The 15,385-nt window shown below is 44.5% G+C and overlaps 1 protein-coding gene across 6 annotated transcripts in view; it reads left to right on the plus strand.

Moving 5' to 3' along the window:
- The window catches only part of FAM13C (family with sequence similarity 13 member C), a 123,012-nt gene that overhangs the window by 71,353 nt on the left and 36,274 nt on the right, over positions 1 to 15,385 (plus strand). For all 6 annotated transcript variants that reach the window (XM_024253896.3, XM_024253895.3, XM_024253894.3 and 3 more), the window contains one exon: positions 14,076 to 14,160. In XM_024253896.3, coding sequence (XP_024109664.2) covers positions 14,076 to 14,160 — 85 coding nt within the window. The remainder of the gene's footprint in view (positions 1 to 14,075; positions 14,161 to 15,385) is intronic.

The following is a 15,385-nucleotide window of genomic DNA, read 5'->3' on the forward strand; positions in this document are numbered from 1 at the left end:
AACCATGCTCAGACACAAGCAACACTGTCCCCAGAGGGATTCGCCAAAAGTCCAATGTCTTTACTTTAGGGGAGGGATAAATTTGGCTTTTTCTTGTAATGGTCGACATTGGGAGAAGTCCTATCTTGTTGGCAAGAACATCCAGAAGTTCAGGAAGCAATACCTTCTTGCTTCTGAGCACTTCACACTTTATACCTCCTAGTAGGGGTGGGGGCAGCTTTCAAGGGAACCAACCAAAGGATAAAAAGGCAATGAGGGAGTCAGAGGGCTGGGGCTCAGAGAAAAGCTTTTGGCCCTGGGGCAAGTAGAGCTAAGTGGGCAACTGAGATATTTAGAGTGTGTCAAGGCCCCAGGGAATAGGGCCCTTGGACTTCTTGTGTTTAAAGACCCTGCCTCAGACTTGCTGAACGAGAATCTCTGGAATGGGCACGTCCTGGGAGCACACGTCTTTTGTAAACTCCCCTGTGATTTTTAAGCACTTTAAAGTTTCTAAACCAGGGCAGCAGGAGGGGTCAATATTGGATACTCAGAGACCCCTGCCCCCACTGCAAATGCTGGCTAAAGGACCCAGAAAAACAAAACTCAGATACAATGGCAGTCTTTTTATTGGTTGGCTCTTTTCTACACATTGTGCTAGGATGCAGCAGTAAACAATGGAGGTACGGTGCTAGCCCTTATGGAGCTGAAAATAGCCAATAAACAATACACAAAATTACATGATGTGGCAAGCCTTGTGAAGGAAATAAACAAGATGCTAAAAGAGACAGTAGGGGGCCCCCTGCTGAGACACGATAATCAGAACTGGCTCAATAATTTGATGGGATTTTGGCCTCGAAACAACTAGAGCTGAGTAGGGTCTGAGGAGGAGGGGGCAGAGAGCAGGTGAATCAGCAGATGGAAAGGAAGGGTGTTGTATGTATGTGGGTGGGAATATATTCAAGAAACATTAAAAAAAAAAAAAAAAAAAAAAAAAAAAAGAAACATTGAAATTCAGGGAAGAAGAGTGGTAAGTAGAAATGGAGATGTTTGGAGACCCAGTCTTGTCCCCAGTTTTGAGCAGATTTCCAACTTGATTTGCTTCATATCATCATGGGGAATCATATGCAATTCTTGGACAGATAAAAGGATGGGAGAGGAGGACTAAAGCCTTTCATATGAACTAAATGTAAGCTGTGCTTGCTCTGGGACTGGTGAATTGCAGACAAAAGCACCTTAAAATAGTATTTAACCATCCAGCTTGTGTGGGTGTTCTCTATTTCAACCCAACTAAAGTGGGACCTGAGTAATTGTAGAGGAGAGAAAATGAGTAGAGTATTTTCTAAAACAAGTAGCATATTCTCCATTATGTAAATGGGAAAAATTAGCTTTTTAAAGAAAACCACACCTACATTTCACAGACTTCTCTCTGGATTCTTTCTTAACCAGATGGGATAGTTGGAGCAGCAGGGGTGGTCATTGTTCTTTACAGGGTCTGTTAGCCCTTACTCAATTTTCCTGCAGATTCTAGACATTCGTTTGAGGAGACTTTGGATATGAACCAGGAAAAGCACTAGCAGGCTGGCCCTGAGTGACAGGCTTGGGGAGGCAGGGGGAATGGAAGTCCAATTAGAGAGGGCTGGGTTGAGGTGGCACTAGGACTGTAGGGGTTTACTAGGACCCGAAATGAAGGGTCCTTCATCTTTCTGTAGAGGGAAAAGCATGTTCCTGCCTTAAAGGTCACTAAGTCGGGCATGATGGAGGTGAAATGGGTGGTTAGTCACTCACTCCCTGGGCTTGCTGTTTCTTTCCTCCATAGCCCTATGACAATAATAATTGTCATGATTGTTTGATTTGTTTACTTGCTTATTAGTGATCTCCCACTAGACTGGAAGCCCCATGAGGAAGGGGCTGCTAATAGCCTCATACTGCAGAGCCTAGTGCAGCTCTTGCATGGAAAGCTGCCTGGCTTTCCATGTGGAGCTGGATATGTGGTATCACGCCTGCAAGGTGGACACGAACTCTGCACATTCACTGCAAGCTGTCCTGAAGCCTTCTTGGGGTGGCTCTGCAGGGCACAGACCTGGTAGGACAGATCACCCATCCACTGGAAGGACATGTATGTGGCAGTGGTGTAGATCAGGGGTTTCCAACCCCAGAGCCATGGACCAGTACCGGCCTGTAGCCTGTTAGGACCTGGGCCGCACAGCCCAAGAAAATGAGCAGTGGGCAGCGAGCTTTATCGCCTGAGCTCCGCCTCCTGTCAGATCAGTGGTGGCATTAGATTCTCAGGAGCACGCACCCTGTTGTGAACTGCACATGCGAGGAATCTATGTTGCATGCTCCTTATGAGGATCTAATGTCTCATGATCTGAGGTGAAACAGTTTCATCCCAAAACAATCCCCGTCCCCCAGTCCATGGAAAAATTGTCTTCCGCAAAGCCGGTCCCTGGTGCCAAAAAGGTTGGGACTGCTAGTGTAGATTACTCATAGACAAATCTCCCCGTCCCCTTGTCCTGGGTTCCTTGATCCTCAGAACAAGTATCTCTTCATGGACCCATCCCACACAGTGTGTCCAAGTCCCCACTCTCTGTTCAGGAGGACTTACAAGTGGCCCATGGTGCCAAAAGGCAGACCGTCCTCAGGTAATGGATCAGTGAAGGGTGGGAAGGAATATTACTGAGGACAGCTGGTCTGCAGAGTTTCTTCCACTTTGCCTTCTTGTCCTCCATTTACAACAGTTTGTTTTCCCTTCTACTTGGGGATCTTCTTGTTTCTCCAGACCTTCATCTTTTGTCTCCTGTTCCATTTGCCACTTAATTTCTTCCCCATTACTCTAAGTTTAGTCCTATCTAATAGCTAAAGAAGGAATAAACCAGCCATACAACTAGATCTCCTTTGATACTCAGAGTCTTGCTTAGTGTGATACAGTGAGGGAGAAAGTGGCAGAGGAAGATGGATGAGAACAACCGATGGATGCTTCTTCTTCTTTTTATTCCCCCTGTTGCCCAGTCTGGAGTGCAATGGCATGATCTTGGCTCATGCACCCTCCACCTCCTGGGTTCAAGCAATTCTCATTCCTCTGCCACCCAAGTAGCTGGGATTACAGGAGTGTGCCACCATGCCTGGCTAAAGTTTTATATTTTTAGTACAGAAGGGGTTTCACTATGTTGGCTAGGCTGGTCTTGAACTCCTGACCTCAAATGATCCACCCACCTCGGCCTCCTAAAGTCCTGGGATTACAGGCATGAGCCACTGTGCCCAGCCACCAATGGATGCTTGTAGCCATACTGGGTCATGGCATTATACCTCTCTTCCTATGGGAGACCAGGGATCTCTGAATGTGAACTCCTGTGCAGGGAAATTCTTTGAAACCTATTTGTGTCGTCTGGACATTTGGTTCCGTTCCAAACACAGTGTCTAAGCACCCACTCCATGCCAGATTCTGTGCATCCATCCATCTCCAGTCCATGTGCCTGTTTGCTTTTCTCTCCTTTAAAGTTGTAAGGGGACTTAGAAGTCTTGTAGCCTAAGGGCCTTGCTAGGCAGGTGCAGAAATAAGACCCTGGGGGGTAAAGTGATGAGTCAAGGCCTCAGTATCAGTGTAGTGTACAGCCTTGCCACATGGCCAGAACTCTGTCCGGCAGCCTTTGGGGTTTGGAGATAGTCATACTAAATACACAATCCAGTCCTTGTGTGTTTGCAACACGCTGGTGCTCTGCAAAGTACTTTCCAGCTTTCCATGATTTCCCTTGTTTAATTCTGAGAGCATCCCTTAGAGCAAGTACCATTGTTGTTGTTAACACTGCCCCTTTATACAGAGGACATTAAGGCCCAGAATAACTAGGATGCTTGGCCAAAGTCAGACACATGGCATGTAGAAAAGCTGACATTCCCTCTCATTCTGTGGGAACCTGAAAGCTATGCCCTCTTCTGCTTTGCAGAATATACAAGAGCACTTACAAATTTGAGACAGGCAGCTGGTTCTACAATTAAAAAAAAAAAGAATGAAAGGTAAAGTTAAAGAAAGAAAGAATGCTAGCCTTTCTTTTTACTTTACCTTTCATTCATTTTTAAAAATTGTTAAAATATATCTAACCTAAAATTTACCATTTAACTTTTTTTTTTTTTTTTTTTAGACAGAGTCTCACTCTGTCACCCAGGCTGGAGTGCAGTGGCATGATCTCTGCTCACTGCAACCTCCACCTCCTGGGTTCAAGCAATTGTCCTGTCTCAGACTCCTGAGTAGCTGGGACTACTGGCGCCCCCAACCATGCCCAGCTAATTTTTGTATTTTTAGTAGAGACAGGATTTCACCATATTGGTCAGGCTGGTCTCGAACTCCTGACCTCAAGTGATCCTCCCACCTCTGCCTCCCAAAGTGCTGGGATTACAGGCATGAGCCACCACGCCTGGCCTTTTTTTTTTTTTTTTTTGAGATGGAGTCTCGCTCTATTGCCCAGGCTGGAGTGCAATGGTGTGGTCTTGGCTCACTGCATCTTCCACCTCCTGGGTTCAAGCGATTCTCCTGTCTCAGCCTCCTAAGTAGCTGGGATTATAGGTGCGTGCCACCACACCCGGTTAATTTTGGTATTTTTTCATAGAAATAGGGTTTCACCATGTCGGTCAGGCTGGTCTCAAACTCCTGACCTCAGGTGATCCACTGCCTTGACCTCCCAAAGTGCTGGGATTACAGGTATGAGCCACTGCACCCTGCCACCATTTAAACATTTTTAAGTGTGTAGTTCAGTGACATTAAGTACAGTCACACTGTTGGGCAACCATCACCACCATCCATTTCCAGAACTTTTTTCATCTTCCCAACATAAACCTCTGTACCCATTAAACAATAGCTCCCATCTCCTCCCTATGTCCCACCCCCAAGCACCAGCTCTTGATAACCAACATTCTACTTTCTGTCTTGATAAATATATATATATATATTTGAGATGCAGTCTTGCTCTGTTGCCCAGGCTGAAGTGCAATAGTACAATCTCAGCTCACTGCAACCCCCACCTCCCGGGTTCAAGGATTATCGTGCCTCAGTGTCCTGAGCAGCTGAAATTATAGGCGTGTGCCACCATGCCCAGCTAATTTTTATATTTTTAGTATAGACGAGGTTTCCGCATGTTGGCCAGCCTGGTCTCAACCTCCTGGCCTCAAGTGATCCACCTGTCTCAGCCTCCCAAAGTGGTGGGATTTACAGGCTTAGGCCACCGCTTCCAGCTTCGATGAATTTTACTACTCTAAATATCTTATGCAAGTGGGAGTATACAGTAGTTATCCTTTTGTGATTGGCTTATTTCACTTAGCATAATGTCCTCAAAGTTTATACATGTTGTGGCATGTTGCCTGTGTCAGAATTCCTTCCTTTTGAATGCTGAACAATGTTCCATTGTATGTGCATAACCACATTTGGTTTATCCATTCATCCGCTCATGGACACTTGGGCTGCGTCCACCTTTTGTAGTCTGTAGTTCTTCCATAACAAATACCACAGACTTGGAAGATGGCCGAATAGGAACAGCTCTGGTCTACAGCTCCCAGTGTGAGCGACGCAGAAGACGGGTGATTTCTGCATTTCCATCTGAGGTACCGTGTTCATCTCACTAGCGAGTGCCAGACAGTGGGCGCAGGTTAGTGGGTGAGTGCACCGGGCGCCAGCCGAAGCAGGGGCGAGGCATTGCCTCACTCGGGAAGCGCAAGGGGTCAGGGAGTTCCCTTTCCAGGGGTGACAGACGGCACCTGGAAAATCGGGCCACTCCCACCCGAATACTGTGCTTTTCCGACGGGCTTAGGAAACGGTGCCCCAGGAGAGTATAGCCCGCACCTGGCTCAGAGGGTCCTATGCCCACGGAGTCTCGCTGATTGCTAGCACAGCAGTCTGAGATCAAACAGCCAGTCGGCAGCGAGGCTGGGGGAGGGGCGCCCGCCATTGCCCAGGCTCCCTTCGGTAAACAAAGCAGCCCGGAAGCTTGAACTGGGTGGAGCCCACCACAGCTCAAGGAGGCCTGCCTGCCTCTGTAGGCTCCACCTCTGGGGGCAGGGCACAGACAAACAAAAAGACAGCAGTAACCTCTGCAGACTTAAATGTCCCTGTCTGACAGCTTTGAGGAGAGCAGTGGTTCTCCCAGCACGCAGCTGGAGATCTGAGAACGGGCAGACTGCCTCCTCAAGTGGGTCCCTGACCCCTGACCCCCGAGCAGCCTAACTGGGAGGCACCCCCCAGCAGGGGCAGACTGACACCTCACACGGCCGGCCGGGTACTCCAACAGACCTGCAGCTGAGGGTCCTTTCTGTTAGAAGGAAAACTAACAGAAAGGACATCCACACCAAAAACCCATCTGTACATCACCATCATCAAAGACCAAAAGTAGATAAAACCACAAAGACGGGGAAAAAACAGAGCAGAAAAACTGGAAACTCTAAAAAGCAGAGTACCTCTCCTCCTCCAAAGGAACGCAGTTCCTCACCAGCAACGGAACAAAGCTGGACGGAGAATGACTTTGACGAGCTGAGAGAAGAAGGCCTCAGATGATCAAATTACTCCGAGCTACGGGAGGATATTCAAACCAAAGGCAAAGAAGTTGAAAACTTTGAAAAAAATTTAGAAGAATGTATAACTAGAATAACCAATACAGAGAAGTGCTTAAAGGAGCTGATGGAGCTGAAAACCAAGGCTCGAGAACTAAGTGAAGAATGCAGAAGCCTCAGGAGCCGATGCGATCAAATGGAAGAAAGGGTATCAGCCCTGGAAGATGAAATGAATGAAATGAAGCGAGAAGGGAAGTTTAGAGAAAAAAGAATAAAAAGAAACGAGCAAAGCCTCCAAGAAATGTGGGACTATGTGAAAAGACCAAATCTACGTCTGATTGGTGTACCTGAAAGTGACGGGGAGAATGGAACCAAGTTGGAAAACACTCTGCAGGATATTATCCAGGAGAACTTCCCCAATCTAGCAAGGCAGGCCAACATTCAGGTTCAGGAAATACAGAGAACGCCACAAAGATACTCCTCAAGAAGAGCAACTCCAAGACACATAATTGTCAGATTCACCAAAGTTGAAATGAAGGAAAAAATGTTAAGGGCAGCCAGAGAGAAAGGTCGGGTTACCATCAAAGAGAAGCCCATCAGACTAACAGCGGATCTCTCGGCAGAAACCCTACAAGCCAGAAGAGAGTGGGGGCCAATATTCAACATTCTTAAAGAAAAGAATTTTCAACCCAGAATTTCATATCCAGCCAAACTAAGCTTCATAAGTGAAGGAGAAATAAAATCCTTTACAGACAAGCAAATGCTGAGAGATTTTGTCACCACCAGGCCTGCCCTAAAAGAGCTCCTGAAGGAAGCACTAAACATGGAAAGGCACAACCGATACCAGCCACTGCAAAATCATGCCAAAATGTAAAGACCATCGAGACTAGGAAGAGACTGCATCAACTAACGAGCAAAATAACCAGCTAACATCATAATGACAGGATCAAATTCACACATAACAATATTAACTTTAAATGTAAATGGACTAAATGCTCCAATTAAAAGACACAGACTGGCAAATTGGATAAAGACTCAAGACCCATCAGTGTGCTGTATTCAGGAAACCCATCTCATGTGCAGAGACACACATAGGCTCAAAATAAAAGGATGGAGGAATATCTACCAAGCAAATGGAAAACAAAAAAAGGCAGGGTTTGCAATCCTAGTCTCTGATAAAACAGACTTTAAACCAACAAAGATCAAAAGAGACAAAGAAGGCCATTACATAATGGTAAAGGGATTAATTCAACAAGAAGAGCTAACTATCCTAAATATATATGCACCCAATACAGGAGCACCCAGATTCATAAAGCAAGTCCTGAGTGACCTACAAAGAGACTTAGACTCCCACACATTAGTAATGGGAGACTTTAACACCCCACTGTCAACATTAGACAGATCAACGAGACAGAAAGTCAACAAGGATACCCAGGAATTGAACTCAGCTCTGCACCAAGCGGGCCTAATAGACATCTACAGAACTCTCCACCCCAAATCAACAGAATATACATTTTTTTCAGCACCACACCACACCTATTCCAAAATTGACCACATACTTGGAAGTAAAGCTCTCCTCAATACATGTAAAAGAACAGAAATTATAACAAACTATCTCTCAGATCACAGTGCAATCAAGCTAGAACTCAGGATTAAGAATCTCACTCAAAACCGCTCAACTACGTGGAAACTGAACAACCTGCTCCTGAGTGACTACTGGGTACATAACAAAATGAAGGCAGAAATAAAGATGTTCTTTGAAACCAACGAGAACCAAGACACAACATACCAGAATCTCTGGGATGCATTCAAAGCAGTGTGTAGAGGGAAATTTATAGCACTAAATGCCCACGAGAGAAAGCAGGAAAGATCCAAAATTGACACCTTAACATCACAATTAAAAGAAATAGAAAAGCAAGAGCAAACACATTCAAAAGCTAGCAGAAGGCAAGAAATAACTAAAATCAGAGCAGAACTGAAGGAAATAGAGACACAAAAAACCCTTCAAAAAATAAATGAATCCAGGAGCTGGTTTTTTGAAAGGATCAACAAAATTGATAGACTGCTAGCAAGATTAATAAAGAAAAAAAGAAAGAAGAATCAAATAGATGCAATAAAAAGTGACAAAGGGGATATCACCACTGATCCCACAGAAATACAAACTACCATCAGAGAATATTACAAACACCTCTACGCAAATGAACTAGAAAATCTAGAAGAAATGGATAAATTCCTCAACACATACACCCTCCCAAGACTAAACCAGGAAGAAGTTTAATGTCTGAATAGACCAATAACAGGAGCTGAAATTGTGGCAATAATCAGTAGCTTACCAACCAAAAAAAGTCCAGGACCAGATGGGTTCACAGCCAAATTCTACCAGAGGTACAAGGAGGAGCTAGTACCATTCCTTCTAAAACTATTCCAATCAATAGAAAAAGAGGGAATCCTCCCTAACTCATTTTATGAGGCCAGCATCATCCTGATACCAAAGCCTGGCAGAGACACAACCAAAAAAGAGAATTTTAGACCAATATCCTTGATGAACATTGATGCAAAAATCCTCAATAAAATACTGGCAAACAGAATCCAGCAGCACATCAAAAAGCTTATCCACCATGATCAAGTGGGCTTCATCCCTGGGATGCAAGGCTGGCTCAATATACGCAAATCAATAAATGTAATCCAGCATATAAACAGAACCAAAGACAAAAACCACATGATTATCTCAATAGATGCAGAAAAGGCCTTTGACAAAATTCAACAACCCTTCATGCTAAAAACTCTCAATAAATTAGGAATTGATGGGACGTATCTCAAAATAATAAGAGCTATCTATGACAGACCCACAGCCAATATCATACTGAATGGGCAAAAACTGGAAGCATTCCCTTTGAAAACTGGCACAAGACAGGGATGCCCTCTCTCACCACTTCTATTCAACATAGTGTTGGAAGTTCTGGCCAGGGCAATTAGGCAGGAGAAGGAAATCAAGGGTATTCAATTAGGAAAAGAGGAAGTCAAATTGTCCCTGTTTGCAGATGACATGATTGTATATCTAGAAAACCCCCATTGTCTCATCCCAAAATCTCCTTAAGCTGATAAGCAACTTCAGCAAAGTCTCAGGATACAAAATCAATGTACAAAAATCACAAGCATTCTTATACATCAATAACAGACAAACAGAGAGCCAAATCATGAGTGAACTCCCATTCACAATTGCTTCAAAGAAAATAAAATACCTAGGAATCCAACTTACAAGGGATGTGAAGGACCTCCTCAAGGAGAACTACAAACCACTGCTCAAGGAAATAAAAGAGGATACAAACAAATGGAAGAACATTCCATGCTAATGGGTAGGCAGAATCAATATCGTGAAAATGGCCATACTTCCCAAGGTAATTACAGATTCAATGCCATCCCCATCAAGCTACCAATGACTTTCTTCACAGAATTGGAAAAAACTACTTTAAAGTTCATATGGAACCAAAAAAGAGCCCACATCGCCAAGTCAATCCTAAGCCAAAAGAACAAAGCTGGAGGCATCACACTACCTGACTTCAAACTATACTACAAGGCTACAGTAACCAAAACAGCATGGTACTGGTACCAAAACAGAGATATAGATCAATGGAACAGAACAGAGCCGTCAGAAATAATGCCACATATCTACAACTATCTGATCTTTGACAAACCTGAGAAAAACAAGAAATGGGGAAAGGATTCCCTATTTAATAAATGGTGCTGGGAAAACTGGCTAGCCATATGTAGAAAGCTGAAACTGGATCCCTTCCTTACACCTTATACAAAAATCAATTCAAGATGGATTAAAGACTTAAATGTTAGACCTAAAACCATAAAAACCCTAGAAGAAAACGTAGGCATTACCATTCAGGACATAGGCATGGGCAAGGACTTCATGTCTAAAACACCAAAAGCAATGGCAACAAAAGCCAAAATTGACAAATGGGATCTAATTAAACTAAAGAGCTTCTGCACAGCAAAGGAAACTACCATCAGAGTGAACAGGCAACCTACAAAATGGGAGAAAATTTTCGCAACCTACTCATCTGACAAAGGGCTAATATCCAGAATCTACAATGAACTCAAACAAATTTACAAGAAAAAAACAAACAACCCCATCAAAAAGTGGGTGAAGGACATGAACAGACACTTCTCAAAAGAAGACATTTATGCAGCCAAAAAACACATGAAAAAATGCTCACCATCACTGGCCATCAGAGAAATGCACATCAAAACCACAATGAGATACCATCTCACACCAGGAGAATGGCAATCATTAAAAAGTCAGGAAACAACAGGTGCTGGAGAGGATGTGGAGAAATAGGAACACTTTTACACTGTTGGTGGGACTGTAAACTACTTCAACCCTTGTGGAAGTCAGTGTGGCGATTCCTCAGGGATCTAGAACTAGAAATTCCATTTGACCCAGCCATCCCATTACTGGGTATATACCCAAAGGACTATAAATCATGCTGCTATAAAGACACATGCACACGTATGTTTATTGCAGCACTATTCACAATAGCAAAGACTTGGAACCAACCCAAATGTCCAACAATGATAGACTGGATTAAGAAAATGTGGCACATATACACCATGGAATACTATGCAGCCATAAAAAATGATGAGTTCATGTCCTTTGTAGGGACATGGATGAAATTGGAAATCATCATTCTCAGTAAACTATCGCAAGAACAAAAAACCAAACACCGCATATTCTCACTCATAGGTGGGAATTGAACAATGAGAACACATGGACACAGGAAGGGGAACATCACACTTTGGGGACTGTTGTGGGGTGGAGGGAGGGGCGAGGGATAGCATTGGGAGATATACCTAATGCTAGATGACGAGTTAGTGGGTGCAGCGCACCAGCATGGCACATGTATACATATGTAACTTACCTGCACATTGCGCACATGTACCATAAAACCTAAAGGATAATAATAATAATAATAAAAAAAATAAAAATAATAATAAAATTTAAAAAAAGAAAAAAAAATACCACAGACTTGGACGCTTAAACAACAGAAATGTACTTTTTCACAGTCCTGGAGACTGGAAGTCTCAGATCAAGGTGCCAGCAGGGTCGATTTCTCCTGAGCCTCTCTCCTTGTCTTGCAGACAGCTGCCTTCTCACATGGCCTTCTATCTGTCTGTCTCCCTGCTATTGCTTCCTCATCTAACCCTAATTGTATCTTTAAAGGAGCTGTCTCCAAATACAGTATCATTGGGGGTTAGGGCTTCAATGTATAAATTTTGTAGAGACACTATTTTATCCAAAACATACCTCTTGGTTATTGTGAGTAATGCAGCCATGAGTATGAGTGTATGAATATCTGTTCAAGTCCCCGCTTCCAATTGTTTTGGCTAGATATGCAGCAATGAAATTGCTGGATTATATGGTAATTCTATTTTTAATATTTTGGGAGCCCATCATTCTGTTTTGCATAGTGGCAGCACCATTTTGCATTCTCATGGCATTATTTGTTAACCTTCAGGGTAGTTTTGCTCTTTTTGAGAGGTCACTGATTTCCAACGTCCTTCAGTAGGAAACTTGCTTGGAATCTTTCTGTTTGCCTCCCAGCTGCTTGTTTACTAAATACTAAATCCTCCCAGAAACTTGGTGTCCCTGCTCCTTCTGCAGCTCCTGTCAACAACCTCAGTTCTTGCTTCCACACTCAGCTGCTGCGAAAACATCCCAGAATGGAGGAGGAAGCCAAAAAAATGGCCCAGTCCCACACAGGTGCTTCACGTGAGCTATGGGCTCCCAGACAGCAGCCCCTGAGCTCTTAGGAGGTTTGCGCCGGGTCCCACCCCATCTCCGGGCATGGCAGAGGTGTGATCCTGAGCCTGCCTAGGCACCTGCTGCTTTCAGAATGGTGAAGAGACAACAGATTTTAGACATCCCTTGGTGGGCAGCTTGTAAAACACTACTGTAGGTTCATACTCACATCAACAGAATGGATCGAGGGGTGTGTGGGACTCGGTCTTGCATGGAAGGGAGGAGCTGGGGTGTGAGAGATGTTGGATAGATGTTTATGTGAGGAAAGTTGTGAAGGTGTGTATGGAGCAGGGGTGTGTGTGTGGAACAGTATGGGAAGGCATGGGAGTTGGCTGTGGGTGTGTGTGGGGTGGGTGTGCATGGGTATGTATGGAGTAGGCTGGGAGGTTTCAGGGGCTGGATGTGAGGGTATGAGGTATGTGTGGGGTAAGGGTGTGTGTTTGTGGAAGCTGGGGTGTTTGTAGGTGTGGGGAGTAGGGATGAGAGTATGGGGGTTTGGTGTGAGTGGCTGTGTGGAGTAGGAGGTGAGGAGTAGGTATGAGAGTGCGTGTAGGATGAAGGTGAGCACTAGGGGCTGAGGGTGTACATACGTGTGTGTGGGGGGTAAGGGGTGAGGGTATGTATGTGGCAGGGGTGGGGCTGTGGAGTGGGAGTGACACTGTGTGGGGGAAAGGATATGCAGAGGGTAGGGTGTGAGCAGGTGTGTGTGTGCCTGTGTGTGTTGGAGGGTCCTAGCAGGGAAAGGACCAGTGGCTTTGCTCCCGGTGCCCACCCCTGCTGGAGTTGGGAGGGCAGAAGAACAGCTGAGACCTGCAGAACCTTCTTGTGGAGAGGGAGAGAGCCTGGCCAGGGACTCAGGCTGACTCACTTTCACCTGGTCGGGGGAATTAATTTGCTGGCATCTGCATTATGGCAGGATACATGCGTCAATCTGTATGACTTTGTTCTTGTTAAGAATCATGGGAGAAATTTTAAATGAGAAATGAAGAGAGTGGGTGGGAGGTTATGCTGAGGGCTATGAAAGATAAATTGCTTCTTCCTCAGTGGCTGCGTTATGCTAAATGACCAAGGTCATCTCCCTCCACCCTTTTCTTTCACCCTGTTCTCATGTAAGAGAAGTAACTTTAGAAGACACACACACACACACACACACACACACACACACACACACACACACCAGCATACAGATGTGGACTAGGGAGCCTCAAAGCCCCTCCCAGATGCCAGGCAGCCTCTGCAGCAGTAACTCTTTGTGCACTGCAGTTTGCTGCAGTCTTTGCTTTGGAGGGACGATGGCCTTTATGAATGGTAGCCAGGGAGGGACCTAATGTCTTCTGCTTCCTGATGTCAGCACAATGAATGAAACACTCAAAGCGTAAAGCCTCAAGCGCCCGGGAAGCAGATATCTTCTCAGATTGGTTCTCCAGATGCAGCGTCTCTTGCTGACGAAATCACCAGTCCCATGTGTCACAGATAATCCATATACGTTAGGATTTAAATGAGGCAGAAACTGAGCCTGCATGTGGAATGATGCGTATATGATTCTGGCACAACCAGTTCTTTCCCTGAAGCAGCTGTTGCCACCACCCTCTTCCTGCCAGGCAGTGGAGGAAGGTGCTTGCGGGAGCTGCGGACACACTGTTGTGTGTTAGGCATCTACTTAGCTGGCCTCATGTTCTGCTTTTGCTGGCAGAATTCCTTGCTGAAGCTGCAAGCCCTCGAATCTGATCTGTGCTCTGCATTTTTAACAAACCAGGAAGAAGCTGCTCAGGTGCATGGAGTCAAGGACCTAGCGCCAGCATCGACCCAGAATGTGCTTGCCGATGGGACAGATTCTGCAGGTAAGGTACAGGGCTGGGGGTTGTCCCAAATTGTACTGTCAAGGTAGTTCAGTCTCTTGCTGGTTCACACTCGGCCTGAGCCCTTGAGGGAAAACAGTGCCTGGGGCAACATGAAAGCCCAAGAGGTGCTTCTGAGTTGCCCAGGAGTTGCTGAGGGGGAGGAGGAAGGATTGGGATTTGCTATAACATAGACCTGTCTAGATGGAGCCAAGAGTCACACTTACACAAATGGGTGTCATTTGTGTAAGGTGAAAGTACCCATCACAACTTCTAGTCTTCATTTGCCCATTTGGTCTCCTGGGACAAATGAGTGCTATGCTTATTTTATATTACTGGACCTAGCTAACCTGTGCTGTCTTGAAATTCTTCTTTTTGATGTGTTGAGGATGGGGAAGTTTCCATACTGCTACTTCCTTTCCTGTTAACTGCTTGTAAGATGATCCATGCATGCAGGGAAAGTGGGGGTGAGTGGTCCACTGACAGCTCATTCTGATCCTGTATTGTCTTGTTTGGTTTCCATTTTTTTTTCATTAATTTCCTTGTCAAAAAGTCCCAAATTGAGTCTCAATTTTCTGTTAGTCTCTGGCTTTAATTCCAGGGATGGTAGATTGGCTAGCCAACAACGGGCAAATTAATGTTCCCAGGAATATTTGGAGAGGAAAGAAACACTGATTTATATAAGTGAGAGCACAGCTTATGTTTTCTAACATAACGAAGAGGTCACAAGTTTGCAGACTGGTTTCCAGATAAATGGCAGAAATAGGCTTAGGGAGTGTTCTTCATGAGAGGCCCTTAATCTCTAGGAGTTGAAGGCAAAGATTTACAAAGGTAATCTGTTTCAGTACCATTAGCAATTGTACATTTTAGATACTCCTGTTGAAAGCAGACCCCATGAATATATACACCTACTATATGCCCAAATTAAAAGTAAAAATAAATAAACAATTTAAAACATTTTTAAAGAAAAAAAAACAAGAAAGAAAACAGACCCACATAGTCTAAGCAGGTAAATCAGTACTCTCCAGTGTTGGAATGTGTACTAATAATGGTGGCATATAATAGCTACTAGTAGTAGCTACTATCATTATTTAAAACATTCTATGATCCTGGTACTGTTCTAAGCACTTTTTGTGTATTATATTAAATCCTTAAACTGACCTGCGAAGTACTACTATTCTTCGTAAGACACTGAAGCCTAGCATAGCATTGCTGGTGAGTGGTACAT

Source organism: Pongo abelii, chromosome 8 (assembly GCF_028885655.2).
Source record: "Pongo abelii isolate AG06213 chromosome 8, NHGRI_mPonAbe1-v2.0_pri, whole genome shotgun sequence".
NCBI classification, from domain to species: Eukaryota; Metazoa; Chordata; class Mammalia; order Primates; family Hominidae; genus Pongo; species Pongo abelii.